General features: G+C 36.1%; 1 protein-coding gene across 4 annotated transcripts in view; it reads right to left on the bottom strand.

Annotated features, from left to right (window-relative positions):
- PLXDC2 (plexin domain containing 2) overlaps positions 1 to 25,173 on the bottom strand; it is a 434,034-nt gene that overhangs the window by 101,070 nt on the left and 307,791 nt on the right. For all 4 annotated transcript variants that reach the window (XM_067030372.1, XM_067030371.1, XM_067030373.1 and 1 more), the window contains 3 exons: positions 22,015 to 22,114; positions 12,220 to 12,315; positions 11,930 to 12,011 (listed from right to left, as the gene is read on the bottom strand). In XM_067030372.1, the coding sequence (XP_066886473.1) occupies positions 11,930 to 12,011; positions 12,220 to 12,315; positions 22,015 to 22,114 (278 nt within the window). The remainder of the gene's footprint in view (positions 1 to 11,929; positions 12,012 to 12,219; positions 12,316 to 22,014; positions 22,115 to 25,173) is intronic.

The following is a 25,173-nucleotide window of genomic DNA, read 5'->3' as shown; positions in this document are numbered from 1 at the left end:
GTTTGTCATAGGGTGTCCAGCACTGTAGCTTGCTGGTTGTTGAGTGGAGCTGGGTCTTAGCATTGAGATGAAGATCCCTGGGAAAGCTTTTGCTGTTTGATATTACATGGAGCCAGGTGGTCTCTGGTGGACCAATGTCCTGAATTTGGCTCTCCCACCTCAGAGCCTCAGGCCTGAAACCCGGCCAGAGCACCAAGACCCTGTCAGCCACGTGGTTCAGAAGAAAAGGGAGAAAAAAAAAAAAAGAAAGAAAGAAAAAATAAAGTAAAATAAAATAATTAAAAATTATTAAAAATAAAAAAGTAATTAAAGAAAGAAAGAAAGAAGAAAGCAACAAATCTAAAGACAAATCCATCAATGATAAGAAGTGCTAAAAACTATACCAAAAAAAAAAAAAAAAGAAAAAACAAATGGACAGACAGAACCTTAAGACAAATGGTAAATGCAAAGCTATACAGACAAAATCACACAAAGAACCATACACATACACACTCACAAAAAGAGAAAAAGGCAAAAAAAAAAAATTATATATATATATAAAGAGACTAACCAAATAAATAAACAAATCTACCAATGATAATGTGCTCTAAATACTAAACTAAGATAAACATAAAACCAGAAACAAATTAGATGCAGAAAGTAAACCCCAAGTCTACAGTTGCTCCCAAATTCCACAGCCTCAATTTTGGCATGATTTGTTGTCTATTCAGGCATTCCACAGATGCAGGTACATCAAGTTGATTGTGGAGCTTTAATCCGCTACTCCTGAGGCCGCTGGGAGAGATTTCCCTTTCTCTTCTTTGTTTGCACAGCTCCCAGGCTTCAGCTTTGGATCTGGCCCCATCTCTGCTTGTAGGTCGTCTGAGAGCATCTGTTCTTCACCCAGACAGGACAGGGTTAAAGGATCAGCTGATTCGGGGGCTCTGGCTCACTCAGGCCGGGGGGAGGGAGTGGTAGGATGCGGGGCGAGACTGCGTGGCAGAGGCCAGCATGACAGTGTAAAAGACTGAGGCAGGCCATGTGTTCTCCGGGGTCGTGGTCCCTGGATCACGGGACCCTGGCAGTGGCGGGCTGCACAGGCTCCCGGGGGGAAGGAATGGATAGTGACCTGTGCTCGCACACAGGATTCTTGGTGGCTGCAGCAGCAGCCTTAGCGTCTCATGCCCGTCTCTGGGGTCCGTGCTGATAGCCGTGGCTCACACCCATCTCTGGAGCTCGTTTAGGCAGTGCTGTGAATCCCCTCTCCTCACACACCCCCAAAACAATGGTCTCTTGCCTTTTAGGCAGTTCCAGGCTTTTTCCCAGACTCCCTTCTGGCTAGCTGTGGTGCACTAGCCCCCTTCAGGCTGTGTTCACACCCCCAAATTTTTATTTTAAATCCTGGCTCCACTGTTTCCTAGTTTCGGGACCTTGGCTAAGCTTCTCAACCTTTCTAATTCTCATTTACTTAATCTGTGAAACAGGGATCTTAACACTTACCGCTTAATGTGATTGCAAAGATTGAATGAGATAACAGAATTAAAAGACTTTAGTGGAAGTAAAGGCTTTCCTGTGATGCCTGGCACATGGTAAGTATAGACTAAAAGGTAGGTACTATGATTATGTTAAGCAGCTCCAAAGGTGAGGCATGCTTACCCTTAAAACAACCCCCTTGTCCTTTCTTTCAAAGAGCATGCAATTTAGCAGCAGTAGCAGCAGCAGGAAATCTGGGCAAGGATAAAATAAACTTGTGTGCTAGCAGAGTGCAGAGGAGAGAGAGATTAATTTTGATCAGAGCAAAGGTCAATACAGAGGTCTTCTCTAGTGGTCGAAAGACATTATTTTAGGAATATAAAATCTGTGTATTTTTAGGAGAGTCTATCATTGGAAATTAATGCAGACAAGATCATGATACATGGAGAGAATAGCTCCCGCTTGACTATGAATTGTCATTGAAGGGAAAATTCTAGAGCTGGGAGAAAGAAAAAGTGGCCCTCTAGGAAGGAGAAAAAAATGAGCGTCACTAATCCGGAATCAGCCAACCCATTTTATAATGATCCAGAAAAGGAAAATTTGAATGCCAGTCTTTGTTCAACCAATAAATCATTTTTATCTTGAAATATCTTCTTCTTTGTTTTCCCTAATAAAGTATACTAGCTTGGTCAGATTGCCCTACAATCATATAAAAAGATACATCTCTAGAATAACACTATTTAGATGTTCTTAGAGCTAAAGAAACAACAGGATTGTTGCATGCATTGTTGAATTACTGCATTTCCTGAACTCTTCCATGAATGACAAAATTCCTACCATAAAATTTCCCTCAAAACTCTGGGTTGGACAAGATTGTATCTCTGACTCAAAACTTGAGAGAGAATAAATTCTTTAGCATTTAGAACATTTCATAAAAATCTTTAGTAGTATTTTCATATCAAGACATATGAAACAATCATATTTCAGCTTTTCTCAGAGACAGAGTTTAGCGGAAAACAAAAAATCAGAAACTATCCCAATGACATTTTTATCATTTTGTTATGTAAGTGTTGAAAGAGCTGGTTTGAGTAGGAATATATTGAATTTTGAATGTTTTTCTATATCTTGGCATTAGATTTCCAGCAAAACAAATAATTAAACCAAACTACTTTCATTAAATGTTTTCTTCTTACCACAATATCAGAATTTTCATTTTAAGACTTAATCTGAGGTTCACCTCCTACTCAATAGTCATGTCAATTTCTTTTAAAGGGAAGCCAACTGTGAACTTTGGTTTTTGCTTTTAAATTTTGATTTCCTTGTCTTTTAAGGATCATATTTTTTCCATAATAATTTAGCACCTACTGTTTTTAAGTTGAGAAATTCAATTTCATTCTTGGACAATTAAATTTTAATTATTTCCAGGGGAACTCATTAGTGCATTAGTACAAGCCAGCTAAGGGAATGGGATATGTAATTTAGCACTAAAATGCTCCATTTTTGCTACTCCATATATGTTTGCTAGATTGCGTTTGTTGAAGTTTAGTTTTCTAAATTACAACCAAATAAAATGCAGCCACCACAGTTGGTTAACACCTAAGCAAAATTTTAAAATCACTTGGATGATCTTGAAAAAGCAGCTATAAACAGATGTAATGCTAAATAATTCTATAGCTCTTATCTCTAGTTTGCCAAATGGTGCTCAGATGGAATGCAAACACAGCATTCACTGACTGGAAAGTCAAAGATGACTTTAAAGATGGCTTGATATTTCAGGGGGGCTTTGGTTACCAGGCTACTTGGCTCAAGCACCTACCTGTTGCTTTAGAGTTTGGAAAAAAGAAAGCTGGTCTCCATTCTGTATTCATAGCCGTCCGGAGAGACTGGCAGATGGCCAGTGGTAAAAAGGAGACAGAGACCAAAATGCAAAATAGATGATAGACAGATACAGATAGATAAAAATAACACAGTTCAGTACTTTTTTTTTTTTCAAAAAAAGTAAAGAATTACATGCATTTTATATCCAAAAGGCTAATAAATCTAATGCCATCTCTTCAGGGGAAAGAAACGTAGCCCATACGTTTGGCATTGATAATTTTCTGCTCCTGAAAGGTTCTTTAACTTTAGAATTTTATGAAAGAGAATCCAATTTTCCTAATACACTTTAACATATATTTCCTTTCTTTTAGTAATATATATATATATATATATATATATATGTTTGTTTATTGATTGATTCAGTGTAGGTAATATGTACATATGGTGAAAATTCAAACTCTATAAAAGGGAATCTGATGAAATGATATTCTCTCTTTATGTCAATTTCCAATTCATGGCAGTTTCCCCAAAGGTGAAACTAGCTGCTACTAGTACCTTATATATCTTTTCAAAAGTATTCTCTATATTGGACTATACTTCAAAATGCTTTTATGTAATGGATAAAATAGCATCACACCTCATTATACTATTATAATTAATTCACACACACAAATTCGTATATTTGTTAAAGCTGGGCTTGGAATGCTCAGAAGAAAATAAAAATAGACTTTAATTCTGTATTCTTAAAAGACAAATGTGTTTATGCTATATTTCAGGACAAGCTAATTAACAGAAATACTAAGATCTTTTATTTAAATTTGAAGGTTTATAAAGGGCCTAGCACTAAAAGAAGTTCCAAATTCAATTCACCACTTATAAGCATTGCATGTCAAAGACAATTATCTTGGCTGTATGATATTTCTAGAAGCACCTCAGCTCCTTTAGAACAGTGAATTTCTACTGTGGTAGCAGTATTTTAATAAAAATTCAGAAATCAAAGATGTTCCAACAATTTTAGCTAGCTAACAGTGTTCCAACATCATCTGATTTATTTATTTTATATGCTATACTTATCCAAAAATTTCTTGCTTTCTTTTATCATGGTCTATTTCATTAACTCCTGATAGATTTTAACAACAAATATTTTTATCTTCAGAACTTTTTTTTCGGTAGTATTTCTCTATTCCAAATTACGAATAAATGTTTCCACACAATTTTGGCCCAAGCACTGCAGGCTTACAGGACTTTCAGCCCACACGTTGCAAGAGCAGCATTTCCACTGTGCCCGCCTCAGATTACCGCAGGATCCCCTAAGGAGGTTTGTTAAAAAGTTAAACCCCCGGGCTCCACTCTGGACCTACTGAATATGAATCCCTTGGAGGGTTTCAGAGACATCTGCATTTTAACAAGCTTCAGTAGCAATTCTTCACTGTACTAATATGTGAGAACTACCGAACTTATGGCCACTCAGATGTAAAGAACATAAGAAGCACATATATCTTGATGACATATGGATTTCACATTTTAGCATATACCGTCAAAGAGCTTTATTGATTTGTCCAAGATTAGTCAGTTAATTGTTGGCTGTGCCACTAGGCATTCAGACATCCGGTCGAATCTACCTCAGACAACCAAACATGGCCTCCTCTCTAGTTTCAATTTTGGGGAATTTTGATTCCTTTTGAATAAATCAGGAATGCTTCTTCCATTCTGGGCCCCTCTTGAACCTTGGCTGGCTAGTACTCCCTGACACAGGAAGTCCAGGTGGTCACCAGTTTCCGATCTATGGGCAATTTATCTACTGTTGCTGAGTGTATATAATTAAAGTCTAATGTCTCCTTGATGCCTTCAATCAGAAATGACAGCAATTGTCTTCTTCCTGTCTATCGTGACTAGGCAGAGTGATAACAAGGCATTCCAATTAATTTTTCTTCAATTAAATAAGTTTGTTGGATCTGATAGTTCAGCAAGGACATATTTTCTACCAAAGACAAAAGTAGATTTTGTTAGTTATCAATAGCTTCATATTTGTATTTAAACCCGACATTCAATTTATATACTGAAAACAGTAACATTTTCAGCAATCAAAACATTAATAATCATTAATTCTTATAAGCAGATGGAGGTGATTTCAACTTGAAAGTCAGCATGTTGGAACACAGATCAATAAAAGTTTTTAAAAAATTCTTTGAGCTTGGTGAGTTCTAAATGTCCATCTGAAATTAGGTGCATTTCCAAGCAGAACTTTATTTTACCCCAATCCACTGAAATAAGCCTAAGGTTGTAATTAATTTTGGATCAGCGCTCCTAGATCTCTCAAATGGCTTCTATTTGATTATTAGGTCTGGACTCCACACCTTATCACCAAAGCTAACAAGTTTCCTTATGTGAAAGAATCATATAAATGTATACTCTACAAGTAGCTTCAAATGTGAATTTATTAGACAATATACGGCTTGTCACTCAACAACTGTAGGTTCCGGATCCTCTCCTTCAACCTTAAAATCTTGGACTACATTAAGTCTTACTGTTAAATCAGACCAACTTTATGTGGCTTTGTATGGCCTTCTCAGGATTTCAGTGGAGTTGCACCTTACTTCAGGGCTAGAGATTGAGGTGGGTAAGTAGGTAAAAATCATACTCAGTCAAACTATGCTTGGAATTCCCTTAGTACAGCCCTCTCAGGAGCCTGATACTCTGTCCCTTAATAAAACCAGTTCTTCCTCCAATGTCAGAATGGACTGTGGGGTGTGGGGTTTTTGTTGATGAAGTTGTTGGCTTGCTTTCCAGACCACATGATATGACAAATACCCACTGTTTCTTTAAACACTAGAGTCACACTCAATGCTGCAAATGTTCCCATGTTAAGGGGTATAGAGGATCAAGACCAAAGGAGAAAGATATATTCCAGTCACTTGGGTGCTGTTTTTCAGAAGCATAAGAGTACTGATTGGGGAAAGGTTGGATCAGTTACACTACTTAAATTTGTTCTCTCCAACTCTCTTTTTTTCTCCCAAACTTAGGTAGTTTACTTTCTGTGGGCTAAATGAGAATATAATAATATAAGCACATTCTCTTTTAAAAATTAGCTGTGCCTTTATATCCTTAATTAATTTAGGTTGATAATACATTTCATATTGTTAATGAATTATTAGCCAACATTTCTGACTTTATGTATTTTCAAAAATTTTGAAATATATTGCAAGTGATACTTTCTTTTTCTCTTCTTGCTACTGCAAAGAAATCCAATTCATTCAGTGGCAAATAACAGGCAGTGCCAGAGGATGCTCAGGGAGATGCAACAGAAATAACAGGTTAAAAGAAATAAGAGAGCAGTTGTTCAGAAACACCTCTCCCTCATCTCATATTTTTAAAGTAAATATGTTATACTACTCTTCTGTAGATCCAGGTCTTTACCATTAGTAGAGGTCTGCCTATTCTATTTATTCTTTTGATGGGTGGAATCATACACTATATTTATTCCCAAATTTTTACCAGTACCAGTCTTATGACTTTGATTGGAACTAGGTAAATATATGGTGGAAAACTCTTTTAAAATGAGGCACCAAGAGACTGACTCCCCGGTGTTCAACATGCTTAATGACAAACGTTGACGTCATTTAATGTCAACATCAGGCATCAGCTTAATTCTTTCCATAGCTGTTTGGTTGACACTGACAAAGTCAATGGAGAGTAACAGCCAAAGTGAGCAATTAGAATTCTCAGGAAAGTGGAAATTTCTGGCCTCAATTATTGGATGGCTCAGTCCAAGCTGTCTGTGTTGGAGCCCTGTGTTAGGTCAGGTGCTGTGTTGGGTGCTTACTAAAATGAGTAAGACTAAGACTGTGTTTCTACCCTTGAAATTATTTATGTTCTTTTATGTCCCCTTTGTTGATTCCTCCATTTGTCTTCCACTCCATGTGGCAAAATTCAAATTATAGGAAAGAGTACATAATGAAAAGTAATACTGATTCTCCTGCCTGTCCCTGTTCACAGTCGTTTCCCTACAGACAAATATTGTTATCAGTCGCTTATGTATCTTTTTGGAGGTATTCTCTGTCTACAGAAATATACATGTATACAAATACTTTAAAATAATTTTATGTAATGGAAAACTAACATCATACCTCATTATGCCATGCCATAGGCTGCTTCCTGGGATCTCTTCTATTTTCAATTTACACTTTCTCCACAGCTGATCTCATTCAGTCCACTGAATTTAAATACTATCTATATGATAAGGACTCTCCAATCTGAACTTCTGGCCATAACCTTTTCTTGGAATATGTGGCTCATATATCCCCACCTGTACAGCATTTCCACTTGGAAGTCTGATAGGCATCTCACACTGAACTAGTCCCCAACGAAACTCTTTATTTCTTCCCACCCTAGTCTCTATTTCGTATGTCATCTTACCTATCTCAAAAAACAAGTGCCAGCATCCACCAAATTGCCCAAACAAAAATTTAAGAAGTATCCTGGATTCATATAGTTCCCTTTTCCTTCACTTCTAATCCACTAAGTAATCTGTCTCACTTTGAAATGCTCTTTGCTTTCACTTTGGTGTAGCTGGTCCCCAGCTGTTCAGATCTAAGTTTAACCGTCACTTTTCCCAAGAAGACTTTCCTGGCCACTCAGATCAGAGCAACTACTGGCTCTCCAAACTCAACAGATCATTCCTCATCAACTGTCTTTTTTGTTTAATTATCAATTCATTTATTTTCCAGCTTAATATGCTAAACTCAGCTCCATGAGAACTCTGGCTTTGATTAATGCCTGGTTATTGTTCTAACTACTTCCGTGCTTAGCCTAGTGCTTGCTGTTCAAATAAATGTGGAAAGTATTCAATAAATTTTTAAGTAAATGAATGAGTGAATAAATGTTTTAAGAGCCAAAATATGTTTTCAATAAAAAAATAAACTTTTAGAGGGTGATGGCTGATGAAACCAAGGTCTCTTCAAAAAGACAAGGTTGTCTAGCATGAAACCAACAAGAAAACTCCTGTTATTCCTATCGATTTTACTATATTTTCCCTTATAATGTTCGATTTATTTCTTTTGCCGTAGCACTCACCACTGCTAACTTTATTTCCTGCATATCTATTTGCTTAAACTCTATCTCCCCATACTAAACATGTAAGCTCTATGAGGGAAGTGATTTTCTCTCTTTTGTTCACCACTGAATTCACAATCCAGGATCGTAACCTGAACACAGAGATACTAAAAATATTTTGTTGAATGATTGAAGATAAAAGGTGTAGTTGAAAGTGGTTGATTCAGGTCCTCTCAGCTTTCAGTGAAGAAACAAAAGCACTCTTACCTAGAAGTAACGGCCACCTATCCCAAGAAAACATTTTTGATCATGGATCTCATTACATGTTCCTATAACTCAAATTCCTTTAGACCTTGGTTAAGCCATTACAAATATTTTGCCTTAGTTTTGGCTCGCTGAAAACTGGGAATTAAAGGAAATAACCAAACCAATTAGAATTATCTTATCTTTCTAGAGGAAACCCAACTTGAGAATTCAATAATCACCACCGCACAAAGGAGAAGGTAAGAAGGATGGAAGAAAACAATCTGAGAGGCAATTTTTGCACTGCTTAGGATAAGACGTCTCTTGTTTTATTGAATTCGTCAATAAAAGCTCTAAAGTCTGGGGAAATGCTTCTGGGCAGCAAAAGCAAAGTTTTGATGCTCATAGGCCTAAGGGGAAATTAATAAAATGCAGTGGGGAAATTAAGTTGAACAAAAGTGCAACGAACCATAGTTAAACCAATTAATTAGTCAGGTTTTGATATGTATATAACTGGGTTGCTGAAGAATTAAAAATAAATCCAAGATTTTAAACCAGTGTTTGGTATGCAACAAAACACCAAATGGTAACAGGCAGAAAACTCGAAGTTTTTCTTAATAGTGTTCTTTGATAAATTTCGTCCTCATTCATATGCATCACCACCTTTCTTTTTTCCATTAATCTTAAAAAAAACACAACCTATGCTTTCAGTAATATACAAAAGTCTTATGCTATGCTTTGCTTGATTCCCTTCTACATGATTTTTTTAAAAAATTTTATTTATTTTTTTTGCGGTACGCGGGCCTCTCACTGCTGTGGCCTCTCCCGTTGCAGAGCACAGGCTCCGGACGCGCAGGCTCAGCGGCCATGGCTCACGGGCCCAGCCGCTCCGCGGCATGTGGGATCTTCCCGGACAGGGGCACGAACCCGTGTCCCCTGCATCGGCAGGCGGGCTCTCAACCACTGTACCACCAGGGAAGCCCTCTTCTACATGCTTTTTACGCCAATTTCAAAACCATGCAATTTTCTTGCACCCACAATTATAGAAATATTTATTTTTTCAGTAGTATGTCTACTGGTTTTCAGGAAGCAGTTAAGATTAAGTTGCTTAGTGCACCTGCAGCCTGGTGGGTGTAAGGCATCAAAAAGGCAGGCCAGGAAGCACACAAATCGAGTTTCAAGTCCAAACTTATCACTTAAGAGCTCTAAAACCCTGCACAAATAACTGAAGCCTCAGTTTCCTCCTCTATAAAAACGTTATGTGAAGTACATATATTTGAAAATTCCTGGAACAATGTCTGGCGGAGAAAACTCTCAATAAAATGGGAGCATTGACAGTATAAAGCAGTTTGCAACTTGTGGATGTGTTTCGATTGTCAAAATTGCTTGTCTGGAGCTTTAAACATATATTTCCACCAAAAATATTTTTTTAAAAAATGAAATGGTTAGTGGAAGGTAGGTTTCTAGACTAGTGTCCCAAACCTTCATTTATAATGACATTGTTTCAGTCGAGATTGTCTGAATAGAACTCTAGCTGGGGTAGCTAACTCGTCCTGGTTTTCCCTCAACTTTCCTGGTTTCAGCTCTGAAAGTCTCTCATCCTGGGAGACTCTTCATTCCCAGACAAATCAAATCATGATTCCTTCCTTTGGAACCTAGCCATCATTCATTCACTCGTTCATTTTTCTGCAGTATCAGGTACATTCTTAGGCTGTGGAGATGTAAGGACAATTCACCTTTAATAAAACCAGAGCCTAGCAGAGGAGACAGACAAGTGACAAATGTCAGTAAACCTCGAGCTAAATGCTAATTATGGAGGTTGGCGCAGGATGCCTAGAGCCACAGGGGTTGAGTGCCTCACACAGACTCATGGTTTAGGGAACGTTCTCAGAGGAGTTGACCACTGAACTGGAACTTCAATTGGATACGTACCCCAAGCCAGGACCTTTTACTTAATTCTTTTGGGTGTTTTTCACGTCTCAGATCAGTGTTACTAAAATATACCTATTAAAATGCCATCCCTTCAGATTCATTTTGGTCATTATCTAAACAGATTTTGACTAACTTCTGATATGCATGTAATTTGTGGCATGTCAGCAGTATTTGAATATAAATGACTACAAATCCTTAATTTTATAGCAGTTCTTCCCACTCTGGAGAAATAGCCAAGTTAAAAATCTACTTTTAAGAATGGTGATCGCCTGCTTGCTTTTTCATTATTTGAAATTCGTTGCACAAAGGAAATTATTGGAACAACATGTTAAATTGAAAATAAAACAGCAGTTATAGTAAATAATACTGCTCTATCTGAAATACTGCAGTGGGGTCCCAAAGTTAGCAAGTCACACATGTTTCCCATAGCTTGTTATCAAGGAATTGGCATTCTATTCTTTATACTTCAATAACTTTTAAAGTAGTCCTGAACATGTCCCTATCTTTACAGCAAAGGCTGCAGCAAGATGATAAGACACTGGCTTCTTATGCAACAGAAAGCTCTGCTGGAACGCACACAAACTTGAAGACTCAGTTCTCCTGGAGGAAGAAGCAGATTTTTCATAGACTCTGCAGGGGAGAGGGGACTTATTCCCGGCCAGGCTGGAAGCTCCATGGTGGGCAGGGACCACATCTATATAATCACTGCTGCTTTCCCAGCGCTTGGGACCTAACTGCTGCACAAAATGGTTGAGTAAATAAAACACATTTAAACGTTCTCACTCTGCATTTCCAACAAATGAGCATTCAGTCTCCGAAAAGCTCTACGGACTGAAAAATTCTCCCTTTGCCATCCATGAAAATCAGTAAACCTCTTTGACACAACCAAGTGATTCAGCTTAAAGTGTCAAAGTCAGTTATTTACAACCCAGGCCCAAACCGCACGTTCCATTTACGCAGAGTCCAGTTAGTGTCACTGTATTCTTCAGCCTCAGACTACACCTCTCATCTTGGTTAGTAACCTTCGAGATATTTATAGGAATTTGCTAAGAATGTGAATGTGATTCTGCATAAACCATCCTTGTTATTGTGAAGATATGTCATACCATGATTTCTGAAGAATATGGACCAACAGCAGCAATTTATAGATTCATCAATCACAATCGTCATCTATCTTAAGCCCCACAGCAATTATAAATATATGTCAGATAATTATCTTATGGACTACAAAGGTTCATGGTCACTTTGAGCAATCAAAGGAAAATACTACAATTCCCATGTCTGAGCATTTTTTGCATTTTCGTGTTTTGTTTAACACATATACATCTGTTCATGTATATCCAGTCAGCACACCTGACACATTCAAAATTCATTGGAAGAGTAGAACAAGTCTTCATAAAGTTGTAAAATATTTTGCATTACTGTCTTTTACCTTTGAAGTTTACTACACCAACTGCAGTTGAAGCCAATCTGAGAGGATACACAGGGGCCACAACCATTAAACTGGAGACATGCTAGGAAACACGAGAGAATGGATGCATTAACACTAATTGGCAGCATGGAGAGAGAGAGAGAGAAAAAAAAAAGACCGCTCTGCCCAAATTAACATCACCCGCGCATCCCCATATACACGCAGGATCAAAAGACCCATGCATGAAAAGATCAGATCATACAAATTGCAAATCATTTTGCCCACCTAGCTATGTTTACATGTCAACTTACTAGGCAATGGGGTCATCTCCACAGCTGAAATATTGGTGATTTTTGACATCTGTAGTTCTACTCGGTGGTATTCATAAATTGTTCTTCTTCGAACATCTGTAAAAACAAAAAACAGCATGGAGAGTAGAAAAAAAATCCACTTTCAACATTTCTTCACTTATAAAACAACTGCATTTTCATAATGAATGTAGAATTATAAGTGTTTCACCTGATGGGGTTTTAAAATAAAAATTTAAAATAATCAAACCCTATAAAAAGGGTGATTATCAAAATCTACAACTCTTGTACCCAGCAGCATTTTCATCAAGGAAGCTGAAAATGTTGATTAGGGTCTCAAACTTCTCAGTTCATTAGCAGGGCTCAAATCCATTGTCATTCAGAGTATACTTAAGACATTTTCTTGATAGATTTATAAATTTTGAAAGATTTTGACATATGAAATCAAGAAGGAAAGATGACCCCACTTCTCTGAAGCTAAAACTAAAGTGAGTCCTTTAGGAATGGGTAGCAACAAAAAATTTTTCAGTCTAAGTAAAGCTGGTTTAGCTAGAATAAGAGTCTGATTGCTTTAAAGGTTTAGAATAAGTTTCTTCAATAAACTTGAAGACAGAAATTAAATCATTAAAAAATCAGTATTGCTATTAAATGTACAGTGTCATATCCAAGGAATGTTAATAATTAGCACTTATATTGCATGCAGGAATTTATAATAATTCATCAGCAAATCTACTGGTGTTCCTGAGGAATAGGTTAGATGGAGACTTTGACAAGAAATTTAATAAGTAAAAATCAGATAAATACAAGCAAATGTATTTTATAACAAAAAAAGACGTTGATGATATATACTTAAAATCTACTTTTAAAAAAAGACCTGAGCCTTATATTAGCTTGCTTGAGTTAGGTAAATGTAAATGGAAATTTGATATTATTGGTATTTTACCTAGCTCTTGGAATGCTTATAACGACAGGAATGCATTTCCTGAGTACTATTTTATCTACCAGGAATTATTTGGGAAGCTATAAATTATTTTAAAAATATCATCGTAGCCAACGTGGGGAAGTCATATGTCATAGTGGTTAATAATGCATGCATTTGAAAAGTCTGGTTCAAGTCCCAGACTTGCTACTTGGTATCCGCATGAACTTTGGCTCTTTTGTTAGCTTTTCTGTGCTTCACTTTCCTCGCCTATAACATAGAGATAATAGTACCTATATCACAGATCTGTTTTGAGAATTAAAATGAGATAGTAAGTGAAAGTTGCTTAGAATAATCCCTTTCACATTGTAAGTTCAATAAATGTCAGATATAATTTTTGTCTAATATCAATATGGCAACAATAGATCATACTGGTTATATGCTGCATGTACTGATCTAATTTCTACAGATCTAGGCCCTGAAATCAGGCCTCTAGGAATTTGTTTCCCCTCTTATATTAGGGAAGGTTAAAATTTGATTAAAGTAAGTAGACCAACAATGATCTCCTCTAGGACATAAAACAGGAATGTGGCGCCCAGAAGACAGCAAGCTCTCTTTTAGTAACAGTGTTCAGGAAATGTAGATACCTACACATCCAGGAGGAAAGGCAAACATTTAATCACAACCTACACATATTTCTGTTTCTCTCCACTCATATTCTTTCACCCATTTCTGATTATTCACAATGAAATTCTACTGCAGAAGAGGAAGAGGGGGAGTGGTCCAAAATGAACTCTTTGGAGGCAAGGAATGCTTCTAGAATGCTAGGAATGCTTCACTGTATATATCTTCAGGTTTCTCAGATTGGGAAATACTGATTAAAAATGTTAATCCAATTCACATCTTTTTGGTATAAGCGAAAGATGCATATATAATTTTCAAAGAGCAAACTTTATCCAACATTAGAGAAATTTCATGACATTTAGTAAGGTTTCTTGAGGTACATGAATAATGTCTTCATTTTCCTTTTTTTTTTTAAACTTTTAAGGCATTTGAAACGATTACTCAGTTTCTGCCTTTGTCTAATGAGGACACGTGCTTTCCTATGCATTTTGCTAAACAATTTAGTTTTTGGAAATAAATAAATAATATAGACTTGCCATGAGGTCACTGTGATGGGGGTTTCTGAGTCTTCTTCATACTAAAGTTCACACAGTATCATATTAGTAGGTGCTTAAAATACCAGTTTTCTTTTAACTTCATACTACACTTTGAAAAGTTCAAACTATGGACATGACTGTGAAGCCTCTGGGAGTTTAATTATTGATCATGCAAATGGGGTAAAGGGAAGGAGTGACATTTTTGCCATGCTAGTTCTATCACCTGCTCAGATAACTCCAACTATTGGGAGGAGATGAATTTAATAAAACCAAAATTAATGAGAACGTGTTTTGTTTGATGACCTGTCAATTAATGACAACTTCCAAATCGTCATTTCTGTTGTGTATCATACATCTCCCTGTCAAAAACAAGTAATGAGGAATGTATTTACTGAGCTCCTGCCAATACTAGAAAGCTTTCATTTGATTCCAGAAATGTATTTAGCTCATGTGTCTTCTTTAGAAATTTAGCCAAAATAATGGTGAACCAAACATTCAGTACCTTAGCTGTGGTGATACAGCTTCAACTGTTTTATTACACCCTTTACAAAACCAAGATCAACTATAATCACCATTAGGGGCTTTTAAAATGTTTTAAAAAATGAAATGAAATAAATCTCTGAGCAGCTAACACATAGAGAATAAAATTCAGTTATCAAAATCTTAAGGTGATATGATTCAAAGTGTAACTATTGAATTGCATGTTTTTAGACATTTTAAGCGATATCAGCAGGAGGGACAGAGTGATTGTATGGAAACACCAGGAATCCTCTCCAATCAATATCCACTCTAGCTCAAATGAAAACAGTTTAATGTACCCTGTGGCATGATTAGCCATGATCTAGTTTACTTGTCTGTCTTGAAAATTAACATTCACACAGAGAATGTATGAGTAATTTCCTCAATTGTCTGATTCTTTATATAAATATTTTAATATTTTGTCTGGATTGTCAAGTAAATGATTAGCTAACATTTCCTTATTTATGTGTTGTCAATGCTTAATGACTGGTCCCAAAGGATTATTTCTTATTTTCTTTACTAGTTCCCACTGAGCCCAGCACACAGCACCATTTACTGAGAGTACTCTTTAATGTAAATAGCATGTATTGCACAACTACAAGTTCATTCCCAGCATAAAGACTCAGGAAAAAAGAGACTCTTGAGAGAAAAAGTGCACTATTATAGAAGTTATAAGCTTCCCACACGAAAATGCAATGCATTACCAGAATTAGCTAGTTGGAGTTGTGAAATAAAGCATTTACAAGTAGAAGATGCTTCTGCCTCAAACATTTAAAAATTCTTGGGACTTCCCTGGCGGTCCAGTTGTTAAGACTCCACGCTTCCACTGCAGGGGCACAGGTTCGATCCCTGGTCAGGTAACTAAGATCCTGCGTGCCGTGTAGTGTGGCAAAAAAAAAAAAAAAAATTCTCCCTATAGTTCTATTAAAAGTAATATAATTCAGCATTGGAAAAGGCAACATAAAATTTAGGTGACCATGAGGTGCTAATCTGAACCTCTCATATTTTCCTCTCATTATTCTTTTGTGTTCATAGAAATCCCCCCCCAAATTCTCAAATATGTCAAAATTAATCAGTGATTTATAATATCCAGAAAATTCTTAAATTTTTGCATCTTTTGAAAAATCAAGATCAATCCAATAAGGTATGTTAGAAATGTATGTATTAAAGCAATAAAATATCACTTTGCATAATGCTATCTATCTTGGAAGAGTTTTTTGAGAGGATACTTTATGGGGAAAATGTCATGATTTCTATTTCTTCTTCCTTTTGTTGAGCCTCGAGTGAGCTAGTGTGTACTTGACAACAGAGGCACCTAATGAAGCTTTGTGGTAAAGAGAAGCAATTTTATCTTCTGTAAAATGAATAAGTTTGAAGTGTTTTCCGTTTTGAGGAAAGACAAGGTAAGATGACACAATTTCCTGAAGGATTTGTAGAGCGATCCGTCCTTCAATGAATGAAAAGACCCTGATAACTTTGAAAATAACAGGTGAGGCTCAGTTCTTCTGAAAGAGCTTTAATTGGGGTGTATAAAATGTTAAGAAAAACAAAAGTCATGTTTTTCCAAGACTATTTGTTTCTTCCATAGTTTGTCAACATGTTCTTTTATTTTAGTTGCTAAGTAATTCTAATGGATGTATCCTACCACTGAATCCAAAATTACAATTTTTTATGGGCAAAATCAATTAAAGTGAAATGCTTAAATCTGAAAATGTATCACTGAATAATATCTAAAATTCTAAGGCCTTTCAGAAGGCAAAGAAATAAAAAGGTTAATGTAAATATTATATTTGAAATTTAATGTTCTATTTAAACATGTGTATATGGTCCACTGTCACCCTGTTCAGTATGGTGACCATTAGTCATACATAACTCTTAAAATTAAAATTAATTGAATCCAATTAAAAATTCAATTCCCCAGTTTCACTAGCCACATTTTAAGTGCACAGTAGTCACATGTAGCTAGTCACATGTAGCTAGTCACATGTAGCTAGTAAGTCCATATTGGACAATTCAGATTTAAAACATTTCATCAGCACAGAAAGTTCTATTGGACAGTACTGGTCTATACTACTATTTTTTTGAGAATTAAAGCTTAAGACATTTTGCGTAATAAAAGTGCATCTCTGTTTCTGTTTGCTAAAGTTTTTTTTTTTTTTCAGTCTGTGAACATAATTTTGATCAAGTTCTTTGAGAAATTGCTTCCTGGTCTGGAAGCTCATAAAGAGACAATGTATGGCAAACTACATACAATGTTCCTCAAAGAGTTCCCTAAATCTCTTAAGTATTTTTAAAATATGTTTTCTCTCCAAATTGGTTGTCAGTTTTATTTTTGAAAATGCTAATGTTTCTTATTGAGCTGTGAATAATAATAATAACCAAAAAGCAAAGGCACACTGTAGCATACACAATGTCAATAAATTTAAAACAGCAGATACAGATGAGAAAGGGATTGGTGTTAAGAAAGAACCAGATAATGCATGCTGGTGAGAAGAAAAAAGTGGAGTATTCTAAGGGATTCAGAAATTTCCATTATCATAACTTATAGTAGAACCATTTCAAGTTAGGTCAGCTGCTTTCCAGATTAGTTTCTAGTACAAGAATTCTGTGTGTGTGTGTGTTAAAGTAACTTTCACATTATTGAAATGACATAGCCTTAAGTTTCCAAATAAACAGACCATGGAGGCATGAACGGATTTTCTGGGTTTCTTGCTGGAAATGTTATGCTCATTAAGCTCAGAGGGTGGAAGAAAGTTGAAGGATGATGGGGAAGGTCAGCACTGTGGAGATTAAGATCAAAATTCAAAACATTAAATGGGAGGAGAGAGAAACAAACAAGTAGAACAGTACTAGAGAGCACTGTAGGTTTACCCAGGAAGGCCTCTGCACACTGTGGGAAAAAATATGGAGGGACACGAGCTGAGGCTGAGAAAGAATTACTTAGCAGAGCTACTTAACAAGAAATTATGGCAATTACACATGACCTATGAATATATGACAATGTTGGAACTTTCTGGTAATCAAAAGAGTATTAGAGCGACAATGAAATATCACGTTCTGCTTATCAAATTTGCAAAGTTTAAAAAATGATAGTAGTATCTGAGAGCATTTGGGGAAATGGGATATCTGATATGATGCTGGTGGGTGAGTAGATTGGTACAACCCTTACAGAAAGCAATCTGTCAAAATACATAAAAATTCATTAACATTCCATGGTTACATATTCATTTTTTATGGATTAGATATGAGTAAAAATTCAAAAACAAGGATGTTTAGCACTGCTGTTTTACTGACAATCAATATGAAAAGCAACCTACATGACAAACCAGTGCTGAAAACAGATTACACAAATTATGAAACAAAGGAATTTGTTGCAGCTATAAATGACCACATTTACACAGGTATTTAGCAGTATAGGAAAAACGTGTTGTATATATTATAAGAAAAACAGGTGGCAAAAATATTTATAGGATAATGCCAATTTTCTTACCGTGTGTGTGTGTGTGTGTGTGTGTGTTTGTGTGTGTATACACTATAAACAAAAGATTGGATGCAGAATATGAAAACATTGATTGTTACCTCTCTGTAGTAGGTTTACAGGCAATTTAATTTCCTTCTTTGAGTTTTCTATTATTTTACCAATTCCTCTGAATTAATATGGACTATGCTTATAATCCCAAGTATGTTTTTACACTTGTATTTCTGTAATGAATAAACAAGGTCATTGTATGTAGACCTGTTTTTCACATCTGTACCTGTGGAGATTGAATTGGATGATCTCTATACTTTTTTTTTCCTGTTTCTAAAGTTCTACAAAATAGTTTATGAAAAACAGAAGGTGATGCAGAGATATACATACACATGGACAGACAGATGCAACAATACGTTTAAAAAAAAATGATGTCATGGTCAGAAAGAATGAGTTTCAGAGAGAGTGTCAAGGTGTCCTTGAGTGGAAATCCCCTGTGGCCTCACTCTCATGGGCACTGGGCCTGGGTGTGGGACACCTCAGTCGGCATCGCTGTCTTTTTAAAGTAACAATGTAGATGCCGATGAATAAGTAATACAAGTAAATATAAATACAGTGTTACTTTGTGCCAGGTACCACATGCTATACACGTATTGTATCTTAGGTACTAAGATGGTCATTTTGCATATAAAGAAAGTTATAGAAATTATATAATATGTTCAAAGTCTCATGACCAGTATTCAGATTACAATATCCCTTATACATTCTGGACTTTTAGCTAGTTTTTCTTTTTTTAATATAAGGGTTAATTTCACCGTAGACATTTTTCAGTTTTTTGAAGGAGTAAAGGAATCCCCTTGTAACCTCAGAACTATTTACTGATTTACTAACAATGCCTAAATTCCCTTTGATATTTTAAACTATCAGATCACCTAATCTTTTTTGAAAAGTAAAGGCTATGCCTGAAAGTTACATGGAAAACATTTATTATTTGGAAGCCTTTAAAAACTGAAAAACACTTCTTTTGTTGTTGATGTTATGATGGGGGGGGAGGAATCTTCATAATAAACAAATTCAATTTGCCTTAAAGCTTTTTGAATGCTCTACCAAACCTTCACCAAATCTGATAAGAATGGTGTACTATTGAGGTCCCACTGGGAAAAATTACTCTCAACATTGTGGCTCAATTTCCCCATATTGTCATGGCTAGATTAAGCAAAGGATCTAGGTTCTATAACTCACGTAACCCAAATGATTTAAAGAACAGAAAATTGATCTTATGAGAACAAGGTCCTGTGTAATAATGCACCTTGGAATACAGAAGAAAGCAAGCCGCCCATTACTTAGGATAATGATCCGTTTTTCCCTAAATTCACTCAGGAGAAGAAAAAGGGGTAACAGAGATGAAAGATTTAAATTCCCTATGAGGATGGCTCCTAATAATGAAGGTTATGAAAAAAGGGAACAGAATCTTGAAAAGGACTTAAATATTTATCTAAATTCTCATTGTACAAGTTAAGTAACATACTGATCTCCAGGAATCATCTGATTTCTCAGGAAAAAATGATACTTGTATAATTTGTATTACGATATTCTTGGGTTAGCCTAATGTCTGAAGTAAACAAGTATGCTTTTTCTTTTTTCCAGCTGAGAATACAATAGCGCCATGCAACCATATCTTTCCTCTTATACAGAGCCTCCTGTAACAGACACTGTTACACCTGATAAATGTGGGAACAGATTTTTAAGGAGATTATAAAATTTTTCTGTTCCCCCAAAGATTTTAAAGTAGAACACATCAATTCCAATGTTCTCGCTGAAATACAGTCCCATCTAATGGCAGGGACGAGTAGATTAGAAAGTCAGGACTTCCCTTCCTTCCTGGCAAATTTTCTCAAGGTGACAGTGAGGTCAACAGGAAATGTAAATGTCACTCCAGCACACAGCCTGCCTGAGAGAAGCTTCTCCCTGAACTCAAAGCTTGAGCACTTTCTTTAGATGAATGCTGACTCCCAAACTTTAGACATTATCTGTTCGCAAAATTCATATTAATTTTGCCAATTTATTCAATGAAATTTATATTTGAGAAGGATATTTTCCCCTCTAAACATAATGGTCACCCTGTTACGGTATAACGAGGGGTGCAAAATTGCATTGGGGGACTCTGAAGTCAGAGTACAATTTTATCATGTCTCAGTTCTGACACAACACTTGAATATTACAATACATTTGTAAAAATAATTTTTTTTGTACATTGGTGGGTCTTTTTCTCTAAACAATAATATATCAGCACATCAATGTGGGCCAAGATGCCTTCCGGGAAGGCTGCAAATAACATTCTTTCTGGGATGAAAGAAGCCACAAATAAACTAAAACTAGCGATTGTTTTACTTGTGCAGTAATTGACTCAGGTCATACTTGACTGAACTCCTGTGAAAGGAAGAATGCGAGAGCATTCCTCCTCACACAGAAGTCAGCTTGGCCTCTCCCAGGGTTCAGCCCCTTGACTCAGAGTTCTGTCAGGATGTCTTTATGTTGCCCACACATAAGGATATATCTCTGCTTTGTTCACAGTACGGGTTTGTTTCTGGAAAATCTGCCTTGATTTAACAGGTGGTTGGAATATTACCTCCTGCAAATTCTCAGCTAACAAGGAGAAACAGCCATGGAAGATTCATGGTTTTCACCAAGCAGAACTGCCACATATGAATGCCATTCTAAACCGTAATTGTAAACTAACCCCTAAAATGTTTCCCCCCAATCCTCTGCTCTGAAAAGTCTAATTTCCACTTCATTTACTTTCTATATTTGAGATGACATAAACAGATTTAGTTCAAGTCAAGACCAAACAGCATATGCATGTGATAAATTAAGTCTACCACTATAATGAAATAAAGAATTTTGCTCAGGAACTTTGAGCAAAAGGGAAAGGAATGATCTAATCTTGAGGTGTATCATAACCTCTTGCTTTACATAAGTACATCTCGGACACAAACAGTCACCTTTGGTATAACATACCCAAGCAACCCTCAGGGCTGTTCTTGAACTAGAAGGAGGTTTTAAAAAAAACAGAAGCTTTCAAAAGATGGCTATTTACATGATCAGAACTACTACAAATAGCAGTTACAATTTGGATTTCTAATATGATGAACAGATGCCCAAAGTAACATAGATGTTTTTATTCTACAAATGTAAACTAGATTAGGTAGTAAAAAAGATTTAAACAAAGAAAATAAAATATATTGTGTGGTATGGCTCCATCAAGATTTTTTTAACCTCAGTTTATACTTTTTGAAAATCTTCCTTTAGACTCTCAAACAGCTTTATACAAACATGTTAAACATGAAACAGTACAAGGCTGTTCTTTTGCTGATAAATTTATTTAAATGAAATAAACAATCATACACCTATCAATCAAATAATCTGTCACTCTTTTATGTTCTTCTTCCTATTAATAAAAGAAATATATCTGCACAAGCAAGCTAACTATTCCAAAGAATCCAAATTCTCTTGCCTTGGCTACTTCACTTCACTTCACCTAAATTATTAGCTCAACACTAACAGAGAGATAGCAAATGCCAAAAAGACTTACAAGCCAAACAATATAATTAACAAGCAGCAGTTAGCTAAGTGATTCGATTGTTCAAAGAGTCACATCTGCCCTAGATCAACCTCCTTTAAATTTACCCCACAGCAGGCTCAGACTCTGTCATTACCCTTCTTCTACATACTGGGAATTTGCTGGATCCTGTGGACAACGACAAATGCATCTGACAGCCCCACTTTCACTGGGTGATTGGTCGAACTTATCTGTGTAACCAAGACAGGAATCTGGAAAAGAAAAAACAGATTGCTGTGAGTTAGATTTGAATTTCATTTGGGGTAGGTGCGGGGAATGTGACCATCTTGTTTAATGGATAAAATTAGATTATGGAGATGAAGGAAGAGAGAGAGCAGGAAATATTAGAGAAGAAAAACATACAGTACCTAAAAATAACATCTGTTTAGTGCTATTCGGTGGGTTAAAGTGACAAGAGAGTTCTGGTCCTACAGACAGGGCTACTTGATGATGAAAGTAACAGATTCTCGGAGAATCTAACTGATGTTGAATACTGAAAACTTCTCACACATATAGGCACACCATGAATGCACGTAGTGAGGGCTATGATTACGGAAATAGAGATTCTTTTTGTACCATTTGTTTTCCTCAAAGACTCTATTACATATTCATTTTCATAGTTTTAAAAAATCCTTGTTTACAAGTGGCCTTATAAATATAAAACCTAGAGAAAGATAATAAGTGCATTCCTAAATATATATGTAACAATATCATTGCTGATTAGTATATAGTGAAATTTGGCAATGTTTCTTAATGGATGTCGAACTTCACTATTCTGGTTAAAACTCATATGGAAAACTTAAGAATTATTATGGGTCACTTTAAGGTCATATTTCCTAAATTTAAACCTCAATAGAGCCCAAATCTGCATATTATAGACATTTATAATGTGTACAGTTTTAAAAAATTAGGACACACTGAGAATATATTAAACATGATACAACAGTTATAAATGAGACAAACTCTTGGAGCCGTTTTTTCTAGATTTAGAAAAGAATCATTGGAGATATGATTACAATCTTTACTACCAGTTTTATATAAATGAAAATGGGGATGAAAACATCTTCAATACATAAAAGGACAAGAAACAATATGGAAGGATAAATTTACGAACAAATCTTTTAAGTAGAATAAGCAGATTGTGGGCCATCTGTGGGTAATTCATTAAAGATCATATTAGATCTGACATGGTTGTATAAGCCATAATAAACAGCATAGCAATAAAAAAGAAGGAAAATAGGGGACTTCCCTGGTGTTGCAGTTGTTAAGAATTCGCCTGCCAATGCAGGCGACACAGGTTCGACCCCTGGCCCGGGATATCCCGCATGTTGCAGAGCAACTATGCCCATGTGCCACAACTACTGAGCCTGCACTCTAGAGCCTGCGAGCCACAACTACTGAGCCCACGCACCACAACTACTGAAGCCCGCGTGGCTAGAGCCCATGCTCCGCAACAAGAGAAGCCACCGCAACGAGAAGCCCGTGCACCGCAACGAAGAGTAGTCCCCACTCGCTGCAACTAGAGAAAGCCCGGGAGCAGCAACGAGGACCCAGCGCAGTCAAAAATAAATAAATAAAATAAGTAAATTTTAAAAAAAGAAGGAAAATAACTTGGAGAGAAGGTGTAATAAGGACTGTACTGCTTATTTTTGCCCCTGACATCATGAAGTTGTAAAAAGTGTTATTTTGTTGACACTAAGAGGAAATTTTAATGTTTCTGGAATTATCTCAAAATAAGTAAATGGAAGATATTTTCCTTTTATGTACCAATCAGTCCTCTCTTGAACAATGTTGTAGTATTGCCAGTTTTGTATCAGTGTGTCCAGTTCTTAACCACCATTAAGAAGTATTCTGATATTTGGACAACAGAAACAAAATCAAACCAATATTTTTGTCCCTAAAAGTTCATTTACTAAATGAAACTCTGATATAATTTATTTATGGTAATTACTAAGCCATACTCAGTATCAATGTATGTAATCCCTTTTCTTAGGGTACATTATATTATTACCCAATTTATACTGTTGAAGAATGCTAATATAAGTGCAATTTATATTTAAGACAGACTTACAGTGAAAGAAGAAAAGGCAAAGGGATAGAAAGCCACAGAAAAAATGTCCAATTCAAGTTATATTTTGTATATCCTAATAAGACAAGCTCATAACTTTTAAACAGCATCATTAATAGATGCCTGCTTAGGAGTAAGTATGAAAGCTTTGCTACAGGATTTGTTACTTGCTTTCATTCTTACAACATCTATGACTGCAGTTTTCCTCTGCAAGGTATGAAATATTTTACCAGATAATTCTGTGGTAATTAATTGTACTTCTTTCCCATACTCAAAGCAGAGCTTGAGTTTATATTGTTATCAATTGGAAAATTCTATTATATTGTTATGAATATTACATTATCATATGAGAGCTTGTTTTCCAGGTCACATGTCTTGGATCTGCAGACATCCTAGCTTCTCTTCTCTTTACATTATCAACTCCATCTCTTCTATCTCTCTTTATCTCTTCCCTTATCTAGCCATCTTTCATTTTTATTTTGTTTTCTCCATCTCTTTCCTTCTTTTCACTCCCTTCCTTTATATTTTATCTCTTAGTCAAACTCTGTCCTCTTGTGCATTTGATCTGTGGTAGATTGACTGCACTAATGGCCTCAGTCCATGGGCTCTTTTTATCCATACTCTGCCTTCTCACTTGGTGGTCCTCTGCCATTCTGCCTCTGCCTCAGTAATATGGCAAAAGAAGACAACAGAAAACTGGAAGCAGAAGAGAGGCTTGAAAAGGTGCTTGTACATTTCCACCTCCTTTCTGGGACTTCTGCCACTGCCATGAGAATGTACCCTGCTGAAGATCTATGAGAGACACGTGGAGGAATGTTTTCTTTCTAGCAGAGGTCATCCTTGAACAACTAGCCCCTAGCCAATCCACCAGCTAACAACTGACACATGAGTGAGCCCAGCTGAGATCAGCAGAGTCTTATATCTTGTGAGAAATAAGAAATAGAGTTGTTTAGGCCACTACATTTTGGGGTGATTTGTTACACAGCAATACTAACCAATGCATTCTCTTCTAAAGCTCTAACAGCCAATACAAACTTCTCTGGGTGTCTGTATAGAAAATGAAGTAGCATTCTTCCTCCTAGGTTTCTGGGAATCAGATAAATATCTCTTTAGGTACAATTAAACTTGAAATATTGGAAAGTTCCAGTAGAAAAGATGCATTTTCTGCATTTTTTTCCACTCTTCTGTATCTTTTTATTTTCT

Source organism: Kogia breviceps, chromosome 3 (assembly GCF_026419965.1).
Source record: "Kogia breviceps isolate mKogBre1 chromosome 3, mKogBre1 haplotype 1, whole genome shotgun sequence".
NCBI lineage: Eukaryota > Metazoa > Chordata > Mammalia > Artiodactyla > Physeteridae > Kogia > Kogia breviceps.
This window is presented reverse-complemented; position numbering and strand designations above follow the sequence as displayed.